This window comes from Tinamus guttatus, unplaced genomic scaffold (genome assembly GCF_059628265.1).
Source record: "Tinamus guttatus ecotype Peru unplaced genomic scaffold, ASM5962826v1 Tinamus_guttatus_pri_ptg000674l, whole genome shotgun sequence".
Classification (NCBI taxonomy): domain Eukaryota; kingdom Metazoa; phylum Chordata; class Aves; order Tinamiformes; family Tinamidae; genus Tinamus; species Tinamus guttatus.
The window spans coordinates 3,765,130-3,789,667 of NW_028289208.1; the positions used below are offsets into that span (position 1 = coordinate 3,765,130).

The 24,538-nt window shown below is 47.4% G+C and overlaps 2 protein-coding genes across 2 annotated transcripts; one reads left to right on the plus strand and one right to left on the minus strand.

Moving 5' to 3' along the window:
• Positions 1-404: 404 nt before the first annotated feature.
• On the minus strand, positions 405-18,632 carry LOC104570359 (diacylglycerol O-acyltransferase 1-like). The gene is made up of 16 exons (XM_088536481.1): positions 18,549-18,632; positions 17,829-17,869; positions 16,897-16,982; positions 15,035-15,087; positions 14,407-14,512; positions 12,657-12,782; positions 11,749-11,832; positions 10,765-10,868; positions 9,786-9,824; positions 8,620-8,661; positions 8,483-8,527; positions 6,419-6,531; positions 4,026-4,091; positions 2,537-2,624; positions 1,843-1,905; positions 405-894 (listed from the first exon to the last, which is right to left on the minus strand). Exons 2-16 carry the CDS (start codon positions 17,849-17,851, stop codon positions 730-732), a joined length of 1,203 nt encoding a protein of 400 aa, XP_088392607.1. The 5' UTR covers positions 17,852-17,869; positions 18,549-18,632; the 3' UTR covers positions 405-729.
• A 988-nt stretch (positions 18,633-19,620) lies between these two features.
• GINS3 (GINS complex subunit 3) lies at positions 19,621-23,310 on the plus strand. Its single transcript, XM_088536482.1, has 3 exons — positions 19,621-19,836; positions 20,245-20,478; positions 22,760-23,310. The coding sequence occupies exons 1-3, from the start codon at positions 19,663-19,665 to the stop codon at positions 22,988-22,990; spliced, it is 639 nt and encodes a 212-aa protein (XP_088392608.1). The 5' UTR covers positions 19,621-19,662; the 3' UTR covers positions 22,991-23,310.
• The last annotated feature ends 1,228 nt before the right edge of the window (positions 23,311-24,538 follow it).

Here is a 24,538-nt window from a genome sequence, read left to right on the forward strand (position 1 = left end):
TGGTATTCTGCCAGCAGTCCTGCTGGCTTTAATGGGGCTGCTTAGGGACTAGAGGAGATATTCAACATCTGTGAGGGTGGCAGAACCAGCCCAAATGATTATACCTGCTAGACAGCAATCACTTGGGATAAAAGGAAAGGAGAGATGTTAATAAACCCCAGAATTTCCTGCTGGGAGCAGAAATGTCTTTGCTTCACCTTAGCATTTTCCAAACAGTTGGAGAGCGTTCTCTGGCAATAGCCTTCTGTTCTATTGACATTATATCCTCATTAACCCAATTTTACCACTTAAATCAGCGAGGGAGGAGGGAAAGGGGGAGAAAACTGTATTTGTTTAACTGCTTTTTAAAATCTCTTTTTTGCTCCAAGCAAGATGTTGTAACAAACAGCAATATTTTAATAGGAAGAAGCATTTGTTACAGCTTGTATTTATATTCAGCAGAATTTTCAGTGGAAGAGGTTTTGCGTGAGAGGTGACTAAAGGCAAAGATCCCTGTAGCTCTCACACCTCTGCTCTGCTCACTCACCTTCAATATGGACAGAGACCAGCCTTTGATTCCCTGTCTTCAGCTCTGTGGCCAGATGGACTTTTACATCCCATGTAGATCTTTCCATATTAAAGATGAAGGTACTTCAAACTTGGGGGTTGCATCTCAAGGTATGTTTTGTTGTATCCGTTGCGTAAAAAGGAAGATGGAAAGTGCAGGGCAACTGGGTTCTGGGCAGGTCATTAGAAAAACAGTTTCCAACTTGAGTCCTTGCGGTAGTGGAGGATGTAATAGTCATGGAAGTACAACAGCACCATGAGAGGAGGCCCCAGGACCAGGCTGATCCACATGAGGATGTTACCGTAGCTGCCACCAAAAAGCCATTTCAACAGGCAGGACAGCGGGATCTGGTGGGAAAAGCAAACAGCAGCCACTTATAAAAGTCTGGTGGGTCATTCCTACCATTCTCCAAGGGCCGTTTGCGCCCTTAACTAGAGGACAGATCTGTACTGAATTTGTTTTTCTATTATAAGGATGATTACTCAATTTATTTCTAAAGGGTGCCCTTGCCAAAGGGCTCCAGGCCTTTGCACTTCATAATAAAACAATTAAAAACCCCATTAATGGGACCACCTGCTAAAGCCTTAGCACACTAGAGCAGAAAAAGAATCATGCACACAGAGCCATGAGTTACCAAACTTGAAGGCGTGATGGGAAGGCAAAGATTTCACAGTGATATTTAAAGGCTGAAGGGGATTGGCTGGAAAAGGTTTGAGAAAGCAACGTGTTTTGCATCCAGAAACCATCAGTCATAGATCATTACGCCGAGGAAGTCTGCCCCCTAACAACACTCAAAAGCTTTCAAAGCAGTGGCAGGCTTAATGCAGAGCAGGTGACCTACTCCATCCCCACCAAGCTGGTTACAAAACCCTTGGGGCTCAGCCCTCGTGCTGAGAAAGATTTGACAAGAAAGTTCAGGCCTCTGATTTACTTTTTCTCATATCTCTAGTGGGTCTAGACAGTATGCAATGCCCCTACCTCCTCCCACCAAAGACATGTTTTCTTGATGGACTTACATAGGAGTCCAGATACACGACTTTTTTTGGAGACAGAAATGAAGGAGGCTCTTCATGACCCACTAGAAATTAGACTGCCATGGAGCGCTCCATGTTGAAACCCATCATTTCCATCTTGCCTGGCTGATATATGCCACGAGGTCAAAACTGACTGTTTTAGCTACCATCTCAAAACTACAATCCTTGTGCCTTACTTGTTAAATATCAGTACCAAGAGTTTTGGGACAGACTGAGGTCTGCCAGCAGCTTCTTCATCCTAGGATCAATGGCTTCCCATACCTGAGAGAGCATCGCAGCAAACAACCAAAACCGGAACATCTTCAGTGGGATGGCGATTAGATACTGAAAAAGACAAGATCAAGAGTCTGTCGTGCATTTTCCTGTGTGATCGTGTCTTGTATTTTGCTTTTAAGGGGTAGTAGTCCAGTGCTGGTGAGACCCAGAGGTTCCCCATAGCAATGGCTGGAAGCCACCAAGCAATGTTCTTGGCATTAAATGATGGTATATTCTGTGCTACAAAGACGGCCATACAAACAGCTTTTCCAGTTTCAGGAAAAACTGAAAATTCTAGCTTGTCCAAGATTCACACTGATCTCAAACTAGCAGGTCAACAGCGAGAGCACAAGAACTGCAATGGAGTGGGGACCCAACCACTCAGCACTGCAAATACAAGCACGCTGGGGTGCTAATCTAATCAGTTTGTGAAACTCGAGTATTATTTTGCAATGTGACTCCTCTCATTCGGAATTATTTCAGTATTCAAAACTGTTTGCTTCCTAGGTCCACCCCAAACCTTAGTCCTTAAGAGTGCGATGTGGTCTCAGCACCCCACTCAGATCGGGTTCCACAGGCAACGGGTCCAACGCTCCAAATCTCAGCTCTGTCCTTTAAAGCTGTGAGTTTAAGTGAACGAGAGGCTTTGGCAGTGTCAGCTGAGTGTGCCACGACTTGGATGGCTGCTACGGTGACCTACCTCGAAGAAACATGCGGAGAGGAGAAACGCAGCCAGCCGGGCCTGCCACTTGTCATAGCCGTGGTGCAGCAAGGGCTTGTAGACGTGTCTAGTTACACAGCACAGAACAATGTGAGGAAGCTTGATAAATCGTTCCCCCTGCACCGCTAGTTATTAACATCAGGATTAATCACACGGCAGGAGATAACGGGGTTTACATCCATCAGCCACCAGAGCCAAACGAGTCGCTCCACACACACACGCACATGAATCAGCAAAAGGAGCAGCTCACAGGAGGGCTACAGCGACGTGCAGAAACACTGTTCATTCACACCCCGAGCTAAAATCCTGGCAGTGACTGATGGGCTTGGGGAGGGGAAGGCTGTTCTGAGCTGCTGGGTAGGTATGCCGCCTCAAAATTAAGTCTAAACCTTCCCAGGTTTCCTGTCTGCTTCCATACAGGATGGATTTTAACCCTTCCTTTCTGCATCTTTTACTGCACACCTAGATGCTATTTTTACAGGTGGGTGAGTTATTGCAAAACTGGTCAGAAGTCAGAAACAGGGCCGCCCACTCAGGTATCCCAAGAAGCTTAATTTTCTAGACTATTACTTTAAAGCTCAGCAATAGCTTTTGTGCCTCAGAGGGTGACAGGCACAAGGATCCTGCACAAAACCCCGACGTAGTAGAGGGGGAGCTCAGCATCTGAAAGGCACCCGTGCTGCCAAGGCTGCCCCAGCTCTTACATTGCTGCCTTTCTCACTTTGCAGCCAGGCAGGAGCAAACACGACTTTGCGGGCCAAGGTACAGGCTGAAAAGCATGACCATTCCTTAACCTTCTGTATCCACATGGGAAATGCCATAAAAACAGCCTCCCAGAGACACTCATGGAAAGAAGCAGTTTCCATCTATTTATAGATCTATAAGAACCTGTTTCCAGCTGAAATATTAAGGAATGCTTTGGAATTAGCCTCCTTCCTAGCCAGATCATAGGGATGCTCACAGCTTGGACCTCCTGGATTCCTCCAAGACTTTAGGTGAAGCAGGATGGGTAACACAAGAAGCAATCCCTTATGGGAGGTCCTGATTCCTGCCCTCACAATTTTCTGACAGGGACCTCTTGCTTAGCTCCCTCCCTAGAGAAAGGCCAAGATTTAGATTGCTGAGACCATTCCCGGCAGCACAAACTACATGCTCACACCAACTTTGAAGCTGTTAATTTAACAAAGTTATTTCATTGCAGTCAGCGCCCTGCTATTCCTCTGAGACGACTCTCAAATGTAAAGCTCACTCATTAATTACTTTAAATGCCAAGGTTTAATTGCAACGTGCAGAGTTAAACTGCAAACCAGCCAAACTTTCAGGGCCATACAGGAGACGGACACATCCATAGCAAGTTAATCCTTCAAAGATGATGATTATTATTAATGTTATTGATTCCTCGGCAGCAATAGTTCATCTGTTAAATGCAGGGAATGTTAATTAGAAAGCTCCAAGCACGGTGTTGTACCTGTCTAGCCATCTGTGAGCCGGGATATTCCATCTGGACCAGAACTGTAAGACTGAGTCTGCATTCCTGCCGAGACAGAAGGAGAAGAACCAGACGTCTTTTAATAGGGCGAGAGACCCCACGCACCCGTCCTGCCACGTGGACATCCTCACCCATGGGTGAGGCAAAGCTGCAGCAAAAATCAAACCGCATCCAGGCTGGCTATCCCAGCACAAGTGAAAAACTCATTAGGAGGACATGGGATTCCCCACCACCCTCAGAGTCCGAAATGAAGATGACTCCTGCTGTTTGGGGCGTATGTTCCGCGACGCACACGGGCTGCCAGTTTGAGTGTGAGCAGCAACCCGTGTTCTCCCAGATTTAGGGTTTAAAGATCATGAGACCTCAAAGACATGACAACAGATACAGTGTTGATTTGCTAAATCACACGCCTGCTCCGTGCTGCACCTTGGGTGCCCTGCTGCAGGCCGTAAGATCACTGGAGACACCTGTGATCTGAACGGCACCACTCCTGATTTCCCTTGGAAAGCGTCGGCAGTCTGAGAGAACCGGAACGGTCAGTCAGACAAGGTGACAGATGTCTGACTGATGAGAGACACCAGCACACGTTGCCTTATCATTGACTTGGCCGGGCTATGAACATTTCATCTTCCTGACAACGCTTCCATCGGGCAGACAGAATGAAGCATCCGATGGAGCATCTCCTAATTACACTCTGGGGGCTCTAATCTCAGAGTCCTCCTAAAAGCCCTGCTTGCAGTGGTAGCTTACATTTAACTTAGACTGCCTGAATAATTAAAATTTGGGATTTAGAAAAACATGGCATGGCATCAGCTCACAGTATATTCTGGCTTTATTAGAGCCAGCTCTGGAGCGGTGTTTCAGCAAGGGGAAGTGAAGTCAGAGATGGAAAGAATACTAAAAAAAAAAAAAAAAAAAAAAAAAAAAAACCTCCAACCTAAAAAAAATCTCTGTGATTTCTAACTCAGCTTCAGGACTTTTGGGGCCCAATTCATTATTTTCTAAATACATTGTTGTCAGAACCATAATTTAGCTCATAGAATTTTTGTTTTTCTAGGGACAGCAGCATTTCCTGGGGTTAATGGGTTCAGCAACCTGTTTCGGTTATTTTTAAAGCTCCGTCACAGGCAGCCAGATGAAGAGCACTCTGTTAGTGAACACCCCGGAGAGCAGCAACTAACTGGGATATCCTTTTGGATGGAGGATAGGGCAAGGAAGCAGAGCTCCTTGCTGGGCCTCGAGCAAGAGCAGAGAGCGGCAATGGCACAGCCTGAACCGCGGTGCAGCACCCCCATGGACCGGCTTCACCAGCACAGAGGTCCCCAAAAATCAGGGTGCCACGTCAGGGTGGGCAGCCTGACTTGGACTGAAGTGTCACCTGCTGCAACTGGAGCTGACCTCTATTTGTATCCTTATATATTGATTTGTATCCCTATTTATTTCAGGCCAGAATAGGATCCTTTAACCCACTGCAGATCCTGTTTCACTTTCAGGTTCATCCATGCATACATCTGTTCTCTGTGGAAACCCAAGTGCAACTCCTGTTCCATTAACACTTAACTTGTTAATCTGTTTTTACCATTAGAATAATTTGATGATTTATACGGGTAAGTATGTCCTTAAATGGTGTATATTCATTTTTGCCTAGCTGTTGCCCCCTTATCATTTGTTACTGATACCAAGCTGTCCAGTTTCTCTTAGCCAACTATGCTGGAAAAGGAGACTACAGAAAGGTGAGGTTACAGAAAATCCAGCAGAGCTTGGAAACATAACTCTCATTTAGAGTCTGCTGGTACCCGTTTTCGCAGATCCACTTCCCTGTGTGGGGATGGAAACAAGAAACAGAAGCGAAAATAATTTTAGATGCAGGTTTAGATGTCAAGCCAAAGTAGGTAAGGATCTGATTTTTGGATCTTGTCCATACCTTGCTGGAATAAATCAAGTGTCTGCTTCTAAAGAATCAGTGGGGAAAGTAAAAGTTAATGTTTACTCCTAATGTGCCCAAAGCGTATCAATTACAGTCATTTATACCAAAAATCACTGTCACTCTGGCGACAGCGTTCACTGCTGTCTCTGTCACAGGGTAAATGACAGTGGTTAATAGGAGGCAAGCAGGGAGTGTGACCTTGTTCTCTGAAAGCCTCATCTTGTTTTGCCCAACACATCTTACCTAAGGAGCCCATCTGGCTAAGTTATAAGATGGCATTTGGGCCATGCTTGAGACATCAAATTAGATGCGTCCCAGCTACTGGATGCTCTGCTTAGCAAAACCATTTTGCAGCCCTTAACATACCTAAGTCATGCTGCACTAAGAGGCCACAAAGCTCTTTTTCTTTCTTTTCTTTTTAACAAGAGATGAAAAGACACCTTACCACCAGTCCAGGTAAAATTGCCGGTCACCAAATCGCAGCAATTCTGCAAGGCAATTGAGGCAGGAGTGAAAGTACCAATAAAAAAAGATCAGCCAGATGAAGTGATTTGGCACCTGGAGGAGAAACAGAATAAAATAAACCTTTCCTTCTCGCTTCACTTCCACTCTTCCAGCACGGTTTGACTATCATCCCATACAACTGTTCCTAAGGAGGGGTTTGAGCCTCAGCTTGCGTTAAGCTAAGGGAGAGTGGGCAAAGTGCTTGGAGCAAATTGCAAAGCTCAGTGGGCCTCTGGTGTGCGATGAGATGGTGCTGGGTTGAGAGAAGGAGAACCAGAGCTCTTCAGGAAACCCAGCTCCTTCGGCCTCTGCTCATGTTGCTCAACCCTCTCTGCTAGGTGGGATGCCCTGCAGGGACAGCACATGCATTTGTAATTTTAAGTCAAAAAAACCCTCATTAAGTGAGCTAGATAAAGGCAAATGCATCTACCCAGGAGCTCCAGCGCAAAAATGCTGCTGCATTAATCACAACGTTACCCTCAGCGACCATTACCTGCCTTGTCCTTGCCTTGCAGGCAGAAGTTATAACCTTTTAAATGAATCAGCATCATAAAGCTACAGCTCCACTGGTCTGAACACAGCTACATGAGACTAAAAACGGTCTGGAAAGATCTTGGCTTCGGGAGAGGAGAGCAGAGGGACAGCGAGCGCCTGTAGCACCCAGAGCACCAGCAGTGAATGCCAAAGCAAAGTACTAATTTGGAAAACGACTTCAGGAACCATGTTCAGATACTGCAATGCACTGTCACAGACAGAGAGAGAGGAGAAAGATGTAATTAAAAGGTTAAATCCGGTGAAACGGAAGCAAACCAAGGGAACTATTGAAAGCTCATCGTGATTAGGCCACGGATAACACGCTGTACAGGTTTCCGGCAGGAACACAGGAGCAGGAAAATCCTCCAGACAAGCAGAAAATGCCATTGAAATTATAGTGTGCCCTGTGACAAAGCATCAAATGGCAAAAAACACTTCCTGAGTGTTCAGAGGGAAGAAAAAAGCATTAGAGAGGAACCGTCAGGATTTACTCTGCAGCATCCTGGAGTATTTTGTGGGGGCAAGAAAAATAACCAAACCCACCAGACTGGAACATCAAGATGCACCATCCAAGTATGTGTGCACTTGAGGGAACAGTATAAGGTAGACACAGATGTTGGAGCATCTTCTCCTTCTCCTGGCCGACCCCACAGCCAGCTGTCCCATTGGAAATTTACAGAGCGACTAAACCTTACCCCTTATCCCTCCTGAGCAGCAACGTTGTGCATGAATTAGCACATGATGGTTGCAGAGCCAAGGAGACTTTGCTGAGAGGCTTTGCAAGTGGAAAAGGAATGAGCAGAGTTATACAAGGAAGAGAAAAATAACCAGAATTTTCTCTCTAGGATGGGTCTTTCTGCACAAGTATTTGGGAAGTGACCTGTCTGCTAAAGCAGCGCAACGCTGTCCTTTCTGCCCAGCCTCAAGTCTACGCATTGCATTCTGCCTTGCTGCAGCCAATATTGTTATTTTTGATCCCTGAAGCTCCAGAGAGCTACATTTCCAGTAGACAAGTGAAAAGCCCAAAAGGAAGCCTGGGAAGAGCTGGAGATGAACAGCTCTCAAGCTAGCGAATTAACTCCTGTGGCAGATCAAGTGGCTGAGTGGCTGTAGAGTCAGGCTTTAAGAAATGCTGTGAAATATTCCTCTCTGAAAAGATTTCCTAGTATGACATACAAATAGTGATACCTCTTCAAGCCCTTTTTATCCAGTCCCCTGTCAAACCTGATAAGACACCGTACCCAAAGGAAAGTTATGATCCTCACAAAAGACACTAAGCGGAGATTCCACAAAATCCATGGGGTTTGATATCAGTATTTTGCACTAAGTAACGCCACCATGAAGGGCAACAGCATTTTGGGCAGATTTGGAAGGACAGAGCTAAGGTGCTTGTACTGCCCAGCCTCCTTAGGGTTGTGTTCCAAGGGCAGCTCGTCAGCGCATCGGCCCGGCTGGCGCAGACCGGCCTTACCGCTAACTTCAAGATGTATTCCGTGAGCAAGGTGGACTCGATCTCCTGTGGAGAGAAATGAAACACAAAGCATGATCTCTAGCAAGGCAGGGAGGCGGAATAAGGTCAGAGGAAAGCGATGGGTCTTATCTGCTTACCCTGATGGGCTTCATTGATTTATGTATGTTTGGTACGATCCACTGAAAGAAAAAACAAATAGAGAGCAATGAGCTGCACAGGTCTGAATGCAAGGCACTAAAGTGGCTCGTTATCTTGTGATGGCTATAATTAAATGATACAGCTGCAGCACATGAGCCCGCACGGAGGGGCAGGGGCAAACAGGAGCGCTCCAGCAGCAGGTGACCGATGGGTGACTTCCCCTTGGCACCCGGGGCGGCCCTAAGGCCATCGCTGCCCTTCACACAGGCAGCCAAGCTTGAAACCCCACGACGCGAGCGGGACAGCTCAACAGTAGGACCAAGTCCTCCAGCCTTCTGGAGCCGGGAGAAAAAGGCCCCCAAATTAACTCTTTTGGGAGGTATCAAGAGAGGGGAACCCCCCCAGCATCTCCTATTGAGTGCGAAAGGCTGCCAGCTCAGATGAGTAGCTCACAGAGATAACTATTTTAAGTACTTTATTATAGCGTGGGCTTTATGCCATGCTTATATGGGAACAAACAGTTTCCTTGATACCCCCCAAAATCTTCTTTGAGTAAATCTCCCTTTACTGTTCTCCACCGCCACCAGCCCAGGCACAAAGGATTAGGGAGAAATCCTGCCCGGATCCTGAGCAAGCCAAGTGACAGCTGCCAGGAGACTGAGCCGATGTCAAGGTAAGCACCAGAGAGAACTATCTGCCTTAACACAGCTACAAAGCTTTTCTTCTGGACAGCCTGTGATAGCTTAAAAGCATAGAGCCTTTCACAGGGGCGAGCCGACTCAGACCAGAGCCACAAACGGTCATCCAGTCCATAAAATAAAGTGAGAAAGGTGGTGAAAATTCCCCATCCCCTCATCTAGCCTTCTTGACACTAAGCAGGCACAGGAATCCTGAACTGATGTTCAAGGAGATACGGATAAGCTGATAGGGATACGTTGTGTTGAAGTAGATAGGGATAAGCACAGACATGGTGAAGTGAGCCATTTCAGCAGTGCATAAGCACTAAGGTAGATGCAGAGGTGCTCTATGGAATAAGGAGAATAAAGTAGTGCAGGTCAGTATTGCCTACAGTGTAAAAATGGTAATAACTGCATCCCAGTGGTCCTTGTTGTATGGGCCAACTGAATCCTTGGGTTTTAACATTAAACAAATAAAAAAGTAATACCTGCTGAATTAGCCCCAGCATGAGATGAAAGAGAAATACCTGCAAATAAAACCAGACAAGACATCAGCATCCTTCCCTGAATCACTCATTCTAAAGCCACCGTATCCTCAGGCATCACTCCATATCTCCATCTACTTTGTGTTTAGATACCAAAACCACCACCGTGTCTTCAAGCACTATTATCTGACACTGGAATTGCTTATGCTGCAGCCTTCCTGCAAAGGTCTCGGCACGTGTCCCAACACATTACTCACTCTAACACGGACGCCAAAACCTTAATGCAAGGACCCAGATCATCATTAGTGCTTCAGGGAATCTGCTATGCCCACTGCTTGCACTGGCCATCCTCAGCCTTGTCCCGCTGGGCCAGTGGTTCTACAATGAGCAACGAGACCACGGGGCCTAATTTGGTCTCGTTTGTTGGCAAGGAGCAAGACAGCCCCACACACTTCACATCCCCTCTGTGTCAGTTCCTACCAGAACCCTTTTAAAGGTGAATCTATGCTGGCCAAATCCTCCCTTCCATTCAAGAAGCCTAAAAAAAGGGGAGAGGAATTAGAAAGGGCACTGTGAGATCCCCATGATTAGTCAAATATCCCTGTGCAAGGGCTGAAATGTGCAGGAGTTAACAGCACAACTGCATCACCGCTGGATTTACAGAAAACAAAAGCAGCCACAGACAGCGATGGAGACTGCTGCATTTTCACCAGAGTGCCCATCCAGGCTGGAGGATGTCTGCTCATTCCTCCAGGACCCCACAGACTTAGGAAAAGCATTTAAAATATGAGAAATATCCTTCTTTTTGATAAACATCAGAGAAAACATGCCTGTGTGATAAGGGAGGGTTCAATGCATGGCTGTAACATCAGCATCCAAGGGAATGTTGCTACTGTGAATCTCAGCGTTCAATACAGTAACTGCTGCTGTCCAAGGAGGGTCCTCGAAGCTGACAGGTTTAAGTGAAGTGTTGTTTTCTTACCATTTCAAGCAGCCTCTTAACGATATAGCCATGCCTGCAGTGCTTTAGCCGTGGGAAATTCAGCTGGTAGCAAAGTGTTGGGGCTAGCAGAAAATAATACAAGTCTAAGGGGGAAAAGGAAGAGAAACACCACATCATTTTCCTGCGTTAGGTCTAGCAAAACCCACAGAGGTATTCCCATCCTAAGCAGAGCTGCAAGCTTTATGCTTCCTTTCAGCACTGCAACGTGGCAGCAAACAGCCTGTGGCAAAGGGGACACCGAGTGTGGCAGTACCCACGGGATGACACTCAACCCTCTGAATTTGGAAAATATAGTCTCCACTGGGGTGACCCTGGCTTGTTGAACTCAGTGAGGATGTTCTTGATATTAAAGAGTTGGGTAGTGAAGGAATTTTATTAAATGGGTCTTTCAAGTCAAATTATAATTTAGGAACGTAATGCCCTGATTTATATAACATGCAGGGAGGCTGATTGGAGGGTTTTTCCAAAGATACAAGTTCATTTTATCAGCCATCAAAACAACATGGAGGATAAGTGTGTTTGCAAATGTTTCCAGGAGCTCCCCATGCCCTACAACAGTTACTAATCACCAACCTCTGCGATTCTGCAAATGGGATTTTCATTTGAAACCTGTTTTTTATTGCACCGCTGTTGCCTAGGGAAGGACACACACACAACAAACCAGACTGCATGGGAGGAAAGGCCAATACTCTTTATACCTGAAGTGCTGTCAAATACTCAACACTCAAACTTGAAAACTGCAGTCTTAAGTCATTTGCTAACCGTATTTTCCCACAGAGATTTAATTTTGAAGGAATAATGCCCCACGTAAGAGAGATTATGGAGGCAATTTTCGTTCCTTTGGTTGGGGTAGAAGCTATCCAGCTGCCAGTCCCTCTCTGCAACTTTGTGTAGCACATGATTATAAAAGTCCTGCTCTGCTGACAGGGAAGGGGAAGCTGCTGGAAAAGAAGGAACTGCTACCTTTTACTTTCAGGTTCATTGGGTAGACAATCTGCTTTGCCTGTCCTCTTTCATGCCTTCTGGAGTGATAGCTGGAGTATTCTGCTGTAACACAAAGCATAAAGGTGATGAGTTGGTTTAAGCTGGCCTCAAATGATGTTACCTAATGAGGTCCAGGTGATGGTATCAGCAGGAGCTTTTTCTCTCATGGTTTTGCTTTGAGCCCTACAAACTGAGGCAGGGATCCCTTCCCTCTCTCTCTTGGTATTCAGATGAGCAGCTTGAATTGGTCACATTGCACACACACTTTGGACGACCTCTATTTACATGGTCCCATGTCTGTTTTCCGCAGAGCCTCTGCTTCCCTCGGTCCACAAGGCAGAGGCACTGAGGAACTTACTCCGACTCACCAGCCTGGATGAGTCCCATCAGCTTCAAAGTCAGGAACAGAGAAAGGGTCAAAGTGCCTTTTAAAAGCAGAAGAGCTCTGCAAGAAACACCAGCAGGAACATGCAAGGCTCAGGAGATAACTGAGCCTGGAGAGTAAGCAGTGCTGTTATGGGGTTAGTAAGAGGTGCAAACAGAGAGATTTGGGGGAAAAACAGGGAGAACAATCTCGGCATTAGCTTTCTGTTCCCTTCAAAGCCAACTGTAAAATCTTCCTTTGATGCCTTGAGATGCACATGTTAATCCCTCCTTCCAAAAGCTTGGTGAGGCAGAACATGTCTAGATGCCCCAAAGACTCTCTACTGTGAGGGAAACACAAAAAGGGAGCGGAGGACTCGCTCCCAGTCACAAACTACATCCATAACAGAGCTGGGAGCAGGGTGCAGGACTCCCAGCTCTGAGCTCAGTCCACCCATAGGTAGATCATCCTTCTCAATGTCTGCTGCTGCTCGCATTGATGGAAGGGTGCTGCATTTTCTGACCTTGCATCCTGGCACTTCCTCGGGCAGATTTGGGGTTCGCCTCCCTATGCCAGCGATTCACCTGGTAGTAGGAGAACAGTTTCAGGGTAATGACGAGATACACAAACATGGTCAGCAGCCCTCCAACTAAGAGAAAGGAGAGAAAATACAGTGAAGCAACAGCTGATGCACCAAGTTAGCTTAGCTTCCTGACAGCAGCCAACACAAGAGACTCCTCTGCTAACCACATAACAGGCACTTCTGCTTATGCAGCCAGCCAGGTGCGTCCAGAATCTTAAAGGCTGGAGCAGAGCCTGCTCATCCCAACCCAAAACCTTTCAGCTGTGAAAGAGAGGGGGCCCAGACACCTTTGCTTGCCTGCAGCAAGCCCTATAAAAAAGACTAAAACATCATGTGAGATGATGACTTCCTTTACTGTCATTTGTTATTTCAGCTCTAGCAAATGTCACCCATGTGTCTGTCCCCTTCCTTCTCTTCGTGTGGGCCTACCCACACCCAGCGAGACTCCACTACTGCTTGCTTAGCCGGCCCTCAAACAGACCCTCCTAAAGACAGCAACGCAGTGGGGCACTATTAGCTTGGAAGACAGGAGGACGAATATCATTTGCTGCAACTTCCTGAAGTTGCCGGTGATTTATGAGTTATTTCAGTAGATGGAGCCATTGCTATAGTCATGGCAAAGAGACAATTCAGGGCATTCAGAGGGGAAAAAAAATAGTATTTGCCTGCGATGTGGATATTTGTCAAATGAATCCGCAAGTCTATCCAGGCAAATATATGTCATCCAGGCAACTGCATGCTCTTTTGGAAAATTTATTGGCTTGCTCTGACTCTCTCAGGACTAATTTTCAGATCTAGAGGCTCATTAGTAGCCCAGCCTAAGCTTATAGCTTAAGATGCATTTGGAAGCTGGCAGGTACCCAAAGCATGACCGCTCTGTAACTCTGGTATATAAAGAGCAGCCCTTGCCACAGTGATCAGTCAGTTCCTCTCCACGCTGCCAATATCCACGTTTTCTTGAATGTCAGATACCACTACCATGGACGTGACACACAGCTGCAATTCCAGGTTGTTTTATTGCCGGATACCCTTGGCCGATAGGGCCAGGCTTTCCAAATATTTACCAACACGCACATTGAGGAAAGGAATACAAATAAGAATGCAAGGAAGCAAGCTTCCAAAAATATTGTCCTTGATACGTATGGTTCTTGAAAGGGCCCAGGCAGATAATTATGATCATAAACTCAGGCATAAAACAGCAAGCGATTCATGGTACAATTAGAATTTGAGATAAATGGATTAATAAGTCCCTGCTCAAGCATCTAATTAAGACAGGGCTGTATTCATCAAAGGCTTCTGTTGACATTATACATTAGTGAAGGGGAATGGGGATTTAATATCTCCTTGGTATGCAAACCCATTGCCATTTTCCCTGATGGTAGCTACACGCCTAAATAAAGGGCCAGGGAATATTACCCTTAGCACAGAACACCTTCAAAAATCGACCTCTTCTGCCCTGAACAGCACGCAGGACCCGCTGGTAACCCACATAGGACTGGTTAACACGTCTGCCCTGTATACTTCAATTATTTTTTTTAACGGTGAGTGTTAAAGTGAGTGGTGAGTGATTTTCTACCAGGCAGTGCTTCTTCTATCCTGCCAACCACATCCGTGGTGGAACACGATGCCGTTTACTGCTGTGCTGAGGGTAAGCCAGGGTAACGCTTCGAGCCGCGGACAAATCTCTCACCTGGAGTTATGGCTTTCATTCTATAAACCATCACAGCTGGGAACGCCACCAGCGAGAGCAAGTTCAGAGCCTGCAGCGCCAAGCCTAGGAATCCAGAGCCACGAACCTGCAAAGGGCACGAACGCTGCGTTCCGACATTATCCGGGGGTAGTTTGGCCTTATGAATAACGTGCTCTAAACCAGGAGGGATCTGGTGAGATGGAAAGCTCACCCAAGGGCTGGACAGACAACTGAGCCCGGCACACAGGGAGTTTCTGCCCTGCATTTCTACTAAGGGCTTGAGGTCTAGTTTCTATCATATCATTCAGTCCCTGGCTCCAAATCAAAAGCTGCTCGTTGCAGTAGCCCCTGCAGTAGTTTTGCTTTGAAACAACCATCAAAACTGAGGCCACAAAACCCTTTTCATTGGGTATAAATCTAAATTTAGAGCCTAATCTCCAAATGAATGTATGAAGCTGATCTACCTCACTGCAATGCTAATGTGCTTTACAAATATATTATGGCTTGAAGGCATCTCATCTCCCCAAGTGTAGATGTAGTGAGGAGTGAGACTAAGACAAGGGATTCTGCTCGAAAGACCCATCACGGCAAAGAGCAAGTGTAATTACAAAGGAATCAGTTCACTCACCTTTTTTAAATACTTTTCTATAAAAACTGCAGGAAGCGCAAGCAAAACAGAAGCTGCAAGGAAAGAAATAATACAAACATTAAAAAAAATCTCTATTAAAGACACCACTGGTAGGGATGCTCAGAGGCTGGGCTAGACCGAACTTGCAGGCAGGAATGGTAAACTAAGACTTGTCCAGGGATCACCAAACCTCTGCAAAATGGGACTTGCATTCAGTCCCTGAGTTAGGAAGGGATCGATACCATCCCTGTGGCTTCTCAAGAACCTGTGAGGGTCTGCAGGGCACTTCAGCACCAAAAGGGAGATGTTCTCATTCATCTCCATGAGCAATTAACTCTGAAACCTAGAGATAATTTAAATTCGATGGTTATGACCATGTCAGTCCTAATCAGCTCCACAACTAGCTGTTTTGGGCTGGGCAGCCAGAGCAAACTGTGATCGTGCCCTTACCCCCTCCTCTAATTATAAGAAAGGAAATTGAATGCAAGGGCACATCTAAAAGTGGAAGAACCTGCAGCAATAACAATGTAACCTCACGCAGGGAAATCAAATGAATAATGGCTATTACGAGCAGCAGCTAGGTGTTTTCTGGTGTTCCATAATAAAATCATTCCCGATTCTTAAAGCCAAAATGGACTTGAACGCAAAGAGGTTATAAATGACCTGCTATGGTTTTAGGGATTTGTATGAAATCTTTAGTGATGACTCACACGTTTCACATCACTAACGTTTCAGACGTGTCTCTGTTTCCATACTTTGGGGAAAAGGGACCACAGGGTGCTCTGTGCAGCCCCATCCCGATTCTCTGGTCACTCTGACCTCTGCTTGGATAGAGACTACCCAGCAGGTCTCAGCTGTCCAAGATTCTCATCATCTGAACTCAATTTGGAAACAAAAATGTGATTCTGTTTGGAACAAAGTATATTTTTCCACCACATTAGCAAAGCTTATCTGTAAAGGAAACCAACTAATCATAGGGACAGAGCTGCAGAGTCCTTCTCTGGCACCTCCTGATAGACCTGGGCACCTAAAACCAGTGACAAACCTGACCCTTAGCCTGCAGGGTGAGCTCTGTTGGAAACCACAGGCCATTACAAATCCCATTTGAAGGAAAAATTACTCTCCTGCAGCCCGACCTCAACTGCAGAAGCCTTATAAAAGCAACTCCCTGTATTGCAAACAAGTCTGTTCTGGAGGAGGACATTGGGCAAAGGCTGAGTGCACAAAATGTGGTACCTAATGCACTATGAAAGGCACTCAGATGCTCTACGATGGAGATGAAGGGTCAGAGGAGAAGGGAGCAGAAGCATTTGCATCCCAGCACTAATCAAAGGAGGTTTCACATTCTTTAAGGGCCACACATTCTGATATTAAGGGACACCATCACCTCCAAAAAAGTCACCACCGGTGAATGGATGCAACCACACTTTCTTGAGCAGATTTCCATCTGTTTCTGCCATTGGGATATTTGAGCCTGAAATTCCACTGTGAGGAGAGAGATTTTTGAAGTCCATATTATGAAAATAAAAGGTCTGAAAACATCATGGATCTTAATGAGATTACTTTGGGTTTGTCAAATCTTCCTCACTGAATGTGCTTTCTTGTTATTTTGCTATCTCTGCTTGTAAATACAGTATTATAAGAGAATGTGAAAATCAAGAGATACACAATCTCTCCTAGCAGAGATTAAACCCTCCAAAATCCACATCTGGGTTTGTGTGATAAAACCTGGCACTGAGTACAAGCCAAAAAGTCCAGAGGGGAAAAAAAGATTGCTCTTAAGCTATTTCACGGGATTCTGTAAACTTTGAACATGATGTTCTTGAATATTTGGCTGCTAACACTCAACCTTGCTAGCTTACCGGCAATGAGATATATTGCTGGCCACTTATAGGGGTCTTTAATGAAAACTGAGATGATCTTTATGGGATCAAAGAGTAGTCCGTACCTGGAAGAGGAAAGCAGTCAGGTTTGAGGATAACCTACACCAGGATGCTCTCAGGGTTACAGGAGCCTGTCTCGTCTCTTCCTCTCATTCCCCCCTGCCTTGGCTCCTAACAGGGAAGTTCAAAATGACCAGCAGTATCTCCTTAAGCTTCAGGACCAACAAGTTAGCATCTGAAACCTTCCTTTCCCTCTTCTCCAGCTCCCACCACCCCCCTGCTCCAGCAGGACATAGTGGCCAGAAGCTCTGGATTCCACAGGACTCCATGGATGTCCTTTCAGCAGCACAGAAGATGCCCCTATCAACCCAGCCCTTTGGTGGGCTGGTTTTCTGCAGGAATATAAGCAAGGAGCTGCTTGGCTCTGCTCCTCACAGACCTCGTGGGTGGCTCATTTCATGCGTGCTCTCGTTACAGTGCTAACAGTCTCTTCCACTGCTGCACCGAATTTCTGGTGAGCAAATCCTGACTTCAAGCACATTACATGGCCTCAGTAGGTATCGGTGTAGGTCCACTGGCTAGAGCTGAGTAGGATAAGCAAGAATATCTACATTTCTATAATGCAGTAAGACCAATAGCTAAGGCATTAAAGCTAAATCTCTAAAGCATAATACTGAAGGACCCCAAAACCTCTTTCCTGGCTATGGGGAAGATTTTTGGACGTGCTGTGGTGTGTTCTGCAGGTGCTGCTAGACAGCACGTCCCATGCGTGGTCAGAGAAGGAGAAATGTGGGTCTCCCTCTGAGGACAAACCTGCTCTTCCTGCAATTCAGAAGTCACACTCTCATTCTGGATTTCAAGTAGTAAGTAATAAGGCTTTTTTGCTGTTGTTTTTCCCCTAACTCACTTACTTGATAAAATTCTCCAGGCTCATGTGAATATGAGTGAGAACCTGGAATGAAGAATCAGATTACCACAATATATACAGAAACATATTTAGGATATCTTTAGACAGGTATGCAGTATTCCAGTATGCTTAAACTGACTAAAAGGTCTCTGCAAATGTTATCACCCCAGCTTGCCTTTACTAGCTGTGCCCAGTGTAGGACAGCAAAAAAATACAGTATTTCCTTTAAGATGTGAGGGTCATATAGCAAAATTCCCTTGCCATCCTCTTTTTTAAACAGGTCACCAGTGTCTAATTTTTATGTAATTTCTTGCAAACAGTTGCTTCCTTCTGTGCAAGGATGAGAGGTGATTTATTAGACCCTATGGATTTTGGGTCTCAGCTTTGAGCATCTCATACAACTGCTGGATGGAACTGGAGGGCATCCATGAAGAGGGATGTAGAAAGAGCATCATCTCCCAACAGCTTCCCATGACATGTTGGGATAACAAGACAGGTAAAAGGGCCAACATTTCTAAACCATTTATAAAAACCCCATTTCTGAACCCAAAGAAGAGTATGTTGGCACCTTGGGAATGCCAAATGCAAGAACTTAGCGAGAAGCACCACAATCTTTTGCAGCATTCCCATTTAAATCAGGTTTTAGCCGTGTGGCACTAACTTCTTAAACAAGAAACCCACACCAGATGCTGGCTACTAACATAGCCGTGACTTCAGCACTTACCAGCAGAACCACTGACCAATTGAAAATGCCTTGGAAATTGTTGAATCCGCTCCCACAGGATAACAGCGATTCACACAGTGAATGACAGCTGGGAAAGAAAGTATGGAAGAGTTCTAGAAACAGCTCGATTTCCAGCTTGGTTTATTAAAAAACGCTGTTTGCAGTATTTAGCTATAACAGCTGCTTTACCTGGGCACTGTCGCGGTGGAGCTCGAGGGTCGGTTTTGGGGGGCACATGAAGCTCTCCCCCCGGGAGCCCTCCCTCCGGGGGTGCTTCGTACCTTAGTCTATACGGGTCGTCAGGCCTGACGCCGGCGTCGCTGGGGATGGGCTGTGGCATCTCGGGACACAGGAGAAGTGCCATTTTCTTCCTCCTCCTCGTGGCCATCATGCTCTGGCACCCTGGGCAAAGGGCGGATCTCGCCCCTCGCCCGGCCCTGGCGGAGGCTCCGCACCTCAGCCCTGTCAACAGAGGGACGTCGGCAGTCACGCGGCCGGCAAGGGCTGGATTCAGCGGAGCGCTCCTCGGGGAAGAGCCCTGGGAATGGCTGGGACCACGGGAAAGCGGCCAGGGGCGACGCGCGCCTCTCCATTCATTTTAAAAGGGGGCGTGGTCACAGAGGAGGCGTGGTCACAGATAGGCGGGTCCGCATAAGGGGTGGAGCCATAAAGAAGGCGGGGTCCTCTGTGCGAAAGGGCGGGGCAACGTCCCTTTGGGGCGTGGCCATATCCATGGGGGCGGGGCCTGTCTTATCCAGAGGGCGCCGGGCTGGGCCCGAGGGGGCGGGGCTTTGCCTCAGAGAGCCCCCGGGAGCGCGGCGCTGGGGGCGGGGCGAGGGCCCGGGGGGCGGGGGCCCGGCGGCGCCGCCGTTACTCACCGGGCGCTGCCGGCCCCGCATGCTCCGCCTCCCGCTGCCCAACGTCCCGCCGGCGGTTACCGGCCGCGCCGCCCCGCCCCCGCCGCGCGCGCGTTCGGAGCCCGCCGCTCCCTGCCCCTCCTGCCCTCGGCGATCGATTGTTCCCGCCTCCCGTGGCCCGCGGGCGGGGCGCATGCGCCGGGCCCCGCTGCCGCCCGCCGCCGCCGGTGTCCGCGCGCGGAGCCGCCCGCCGCGCCATGTCCGAGGCGTATTTCCCCGTGGGCCCCGGGCTGGGCCCCGAGGAGAACTTCCTGTCGCTCGACGACATCCTCATGTCGCAGGAGAAGCTGCCGGGCCGCGCCGAGAGCAGCCTGCCCCGCCTGGCCTTCGCGCTGGGCCAGGGCGCCGGCTCGGGCGACTCCATCCCGGAGGTGACGGCGGCCAGCGGGAACTACAGCTCCCAGCGGGCGCTGCGGCGGCGCGGGCGGGCGCGTGGCGGCGGCGCGGCGCGGGGCATGCTGGGGGCTGTAGGCGCGGGGCGCGTGTTGTCCGTGGTGGGCCCGGGTCGCTGCACGCGGGCGGTTTTTTTTTTTTTTGCCTCTATTTTGAGGGATGCTGCAAGGAAACTTAGTTTTAGCTACTCTTGTATTTTGCTCCTATATCTATTCTACTCACTTTGCCCTTTTTTTTCTTTCTGTTTCTTTTTTTCTTTTCCAACATTTGCTCCAATAAAAAGTGCTTTCGGGCCTCTGGCAGCAATAACGAGCGGCTCTGCCGTGTGTCTGGTCTATATTTATGCTTCCTGGGGGGTAAGGTGTGTTTCTGCGCCCTTCCTGCAGGGATCGAAGCTGGAGATCCCGCTGTGGCTTGCCAAAGGGCTGCACGACAGCAAGAGGCGCATCATTTCCATGGAGCTGCCCAAGATTTACCGGGAAGCCTGGAGGACCGTGTTCAGCGCCGATGCCAACGTGGTGGATCTGCATAAAATGGGACCCTACTACTACGGGTTTGGCTCCCAGCTCCTGAACTTTGACAACCCGGAGAATCCCGAGATAGCTCAGACCATCCTGCAGGCAAGTGATTGAGCCAAGCTGGAATTTCACATGATGGTTTTTTCCCCCCCCCCCTTTTTTTTTTCTCCCTCCTGGGGCTGGTCAGTCTCTTCTCCAAAATAACTACTGAAAACAGGACAAGAGGAAACGAACCTCCCTGGGGCAACTTGACGCCAAGTTAGATATTAGGAAAAATTTCTACATAGAAAGAGTGGTCAAGCAGTGGGACAGGCTGCCCAGGGAAGTGGTGGAGTCACCGACCCTGGCAGTGTTCAAGGTGTAGGTGAGGCACCTGGGGACATGGTTTAACAGGCAGGGTGGGGATGAGTTTATGTCTAGACTCGATGGTCTTGAAGACCTTTGGCAACCGTAATGATTCTATGAATTCTATATGAATTCTATGATTCTATATCACTCCTGTTTATCTAACCTGTTTTTAAAGCTCTCTGATGATGGGAGGCTTCACAGTCTCCCTGGACATTCATGTTTCAGTGCTTCACTATTCTGGCTGGAGAAGGTTTCGTCTGTTTAAACTAAACCTTCTTTGCCCCAGTATAAGCTCCGTTCTATTTGTTCCATCCCAAGTAAACACAGCAAACAGATTATTCCCTTCCTTCCTCCAGGATGCTTTTATGTATTTGAACACTACAGAGTGTGTTCCTGATCCTGGTTTGCTCCATGCTGGAATAAATGGTCCCAATTCATTCAGTAGCTCCTTGTGGGTCATGCTTTTTGGCCTGTGCTTGTCCTTATTGTGCCCTCCTGGAGACTTTCCAGTTGATCTGCATCTGCTCTGAAGTGCCCTGAGCAGCAGATATTCTCCTGCTTCGGTCTTGCCTTGTACCAGTGAAAACAAAACGCAGCAAAATTGCTTTATGAATTTGCTAGGCCATGCTACGATTTGCTCCTGCTGCTGTAGCACATCCAGGCCCAGTCCAGACTGTGGTTCCTGGTAGAGATTGCCTACCCAGGCCATCATATTTCATCCTGTGCTGGCACAGTTCGTTATTTTTGCCCTACTGTGAAGCCTTGCACTATTCCCAAGCAAATTGCATCCTGTTATTTTCAGGCCATGGCTCTAATTTCTCAGGGTGATTGTGAATTACCGTTCTGCCCCTCAGGGTGCTGCAGTTGCTCCTCTTCCCGCCTGCCCCGTGTTGTTTGCAAACTTAAGAAGCATAATTCCTATCCCAATATCGAGCTCATTAATGAGAATATAAAATAGTTCTGGGTTTCAGTTAGAACCCTGTAGGATCCCACTCAATATATTTTCCCTTCCTGATAAGAGCTACCAGTAGATATCTTTACCCACTCGTTATCTTCAGCTAAATATGATTTAGCTACGTCTTACAAAATTGCTTCGTGAAGGGCATCTTTTTGCTGCCTTTCCTTTTCTTGAAAGGCCCAATATCCTGTCATGGGAAATTAGGCTGGCTGCAGAAGTTTATTCTTAACAAATTCGTTCTGGCTGCCATTCTTCTCTTTATTTTCTTCCAGGATTTTATGTATAGTCTGATTGTTCTGTATGTTTCCAGGAATTGTTATTAAGCTGATGGATGTACATAGTTCCCTGGCTCCCTTTTTTCCTCTGAAAGATGGTATCTATCTTTGCCCATTTCCAGAATTCTATGACCTCTTCTGTCCTTGAGCTTTTAAAGATAACCACTAACAGCTCCGAGACTTCTTCAGCCAGCTTTCCAAGGAGTCTTGGATGATTGCTATTGACTTCTGCCTTTTAATGAAGACTGATGCAGAGAAGCTTTAAAGCACTTTTGCTTGGAGGTGCCCATTGAAAGCTTGCCGTTTGCTTTGAGAAGATCACCACACCTTTGCTTGGCTTTCTGCTGATGTATGTCTGGGGAAAAGAGCCCCTTTTGCACAGTTTCTCTGTTGGCAGGAAAGAATAATCATGTGGAGTGTGATTATTTTGTTTTATTTTATTTTATTCTATTTTATTTTGCTTCAGTTAGAGCAGGAGGGTAATTTTCTTTTCTTTTTTGGTCTAAGTGTTTAGGAACCAGAATTAAAACAAACGAGTGAAGCATGACCATGTAGTGTATATGATTTGCAAATTGATTTTTTTAAAAAAACTGCTTGCTGGTTAAGGTTTTATCAGCATTCTGAGCCCCTTCCAGTGACGATTCTGGCTTATCTCCCAGGCAGTTCATAAGCTGCAGCCCCCGTGTTCGTGTGGCAGCCATCGTGGCAGGAGGTTCTTGCAGCTTGGGGTCTCAAGGGCTCCAGCGCTTGAGCGGGGGGAATCCTTGCATTACCTGGCAGTAATTCTGCTTCTCTTGCTCAGACATTTGTAAGCCGTTTCCGCCGCATCATGGACTCCTCGCAGAACGCCTACAACGAGGACACGTCGGCGCTGGTGGCTCGCCTCGACGAGCTGGAGCGAGCTCTGTTTCGAGCTGGCCAGAAGGGGCTGAATGACTTTCAGTGCTGGGAGAAGGGGCAGGCTTCTCAAATCACAGCCTCCAGCCTGGTCCAGAATTACGGGAAGAGAAAGTTCACGGATATGGAGGGCTGAAAGCCCAGGAACACAGAGCTGCGGAGGGGACACTCAGCGAGCTGCAGTCTGTCTGGCACAGAAAAGAAAGATGAATCAGCTCTGGGAAAAGCCAGACTCCTTGGCTGTTAGTGGGAATTTTTCTCCATAACAAATTTGGATTAGGCAAGTGCAAACTTTAGAGGCAGATGGCAAGCATATAAAAATAATAATAGCTTGCAACACAGGATAGCTTTACAGCTTATTCATACCACTCCTGAGGATTTGTAATTCTAGTGCTTCGTCCACAGCTGAAAGAATATGAGAGGTTTTTCTGAGAGGTTAATTAATATTTATTATTCTCTACCTTCCAAATTGATACTCCCAGCACCAGATCTGTGTAGGAGAGGGGCAAGGGGAGTAATGTAGTTCGTTATATTTCACCTTGGCACTTGCATTCCAGCCTCTTGGGCTACTTCCAGCTTCCCTGTTCTTTGGGAAACCCGACTGCTGTGAGAAGTGTGTGGTACAAACTGATCTTTTCTTTCTCAGGTCGTGATCCACAGAGTCATAGCAGCTGCTCCTCGTTCAGCAGGAGGGTTTCCTTGTTTGTGTTTCGGCAGCTTTTGCGGGCAGCGTTGGCGCAGGGACGAAAACCCTCTGTTTAGCCGTGCCCCAGTGGGAAGTTGCCTTGCGGGTCTCAAACGCCGCCTTGTTCCTCCCTTTCGCCTGGCCCGTCGGGGACCGGGATCATCCGCGGTGGGGGAGGACGTTCCCATTCCACGCGGGCAGCTTTTGTGACGGAGGAGGCTCCACAAAGGGGCCTGTGTTGAGCTTGTTTCGCAGAGGAGCCGTCGGGAAGTAACAACGTGGCGGTCCGGGCTGGATCCAAAGCAGCAACTTTAATGGAAACTGCCCCCCGTTATTAGCCTGAGCCATCTGCTTTCCCTAGAGAAATTGTGGTTGCTCAGTTTGGCTAATAGTGAAGAGAGAGCAAATGAAATGAGATCCTTCCTTCGGATCTATCAGTAAAGCATCCTAGGGAGTGTTGCTTTTGCCAGTGGAGCAACTGGAATTGGAACTTGCTAAACAGCACAGTAGTTATTATCCTATATAGATGGAGCTCTCCTTAAATCTAATTTTTGTGTAAATCCCGCTGAATGAATGGGGACAGGAAACATGCTTCCCTCTGTGGGAAGCAGTTCCCGAGGCCAACAATGTGGTCATCTTTTGGAAGTAAATACTGGATGTTGTAGGAATGTTTCTGCACCTCTGCCCTTGAGGAATAACTCAGAAGAGGGCCTTGATCCCAGTAATACTGAGCCCTTCCTCCTCTTTGGGAAGCACCGGGAGGCAGGAGCAGCGGTGAAACAAAAAGATTGGTGATTTTGTTTGTGGAAGATCCAAATCTTCTGGGGGCTTTTATGGCAAACAGAATTGGACAGCCGGTGTGTCAAACTGCACAAAGGAGCTCAAGTGCAAAGGGAGCACGGCCATTCCTTGGAGAAGAGGAGCGAAAGCTCTGCCGGAGCAGGTGCTGCATCCCGCTCTGGATGCGGAGCACAGAGCCTGTCCTGCCACGGGGCATGG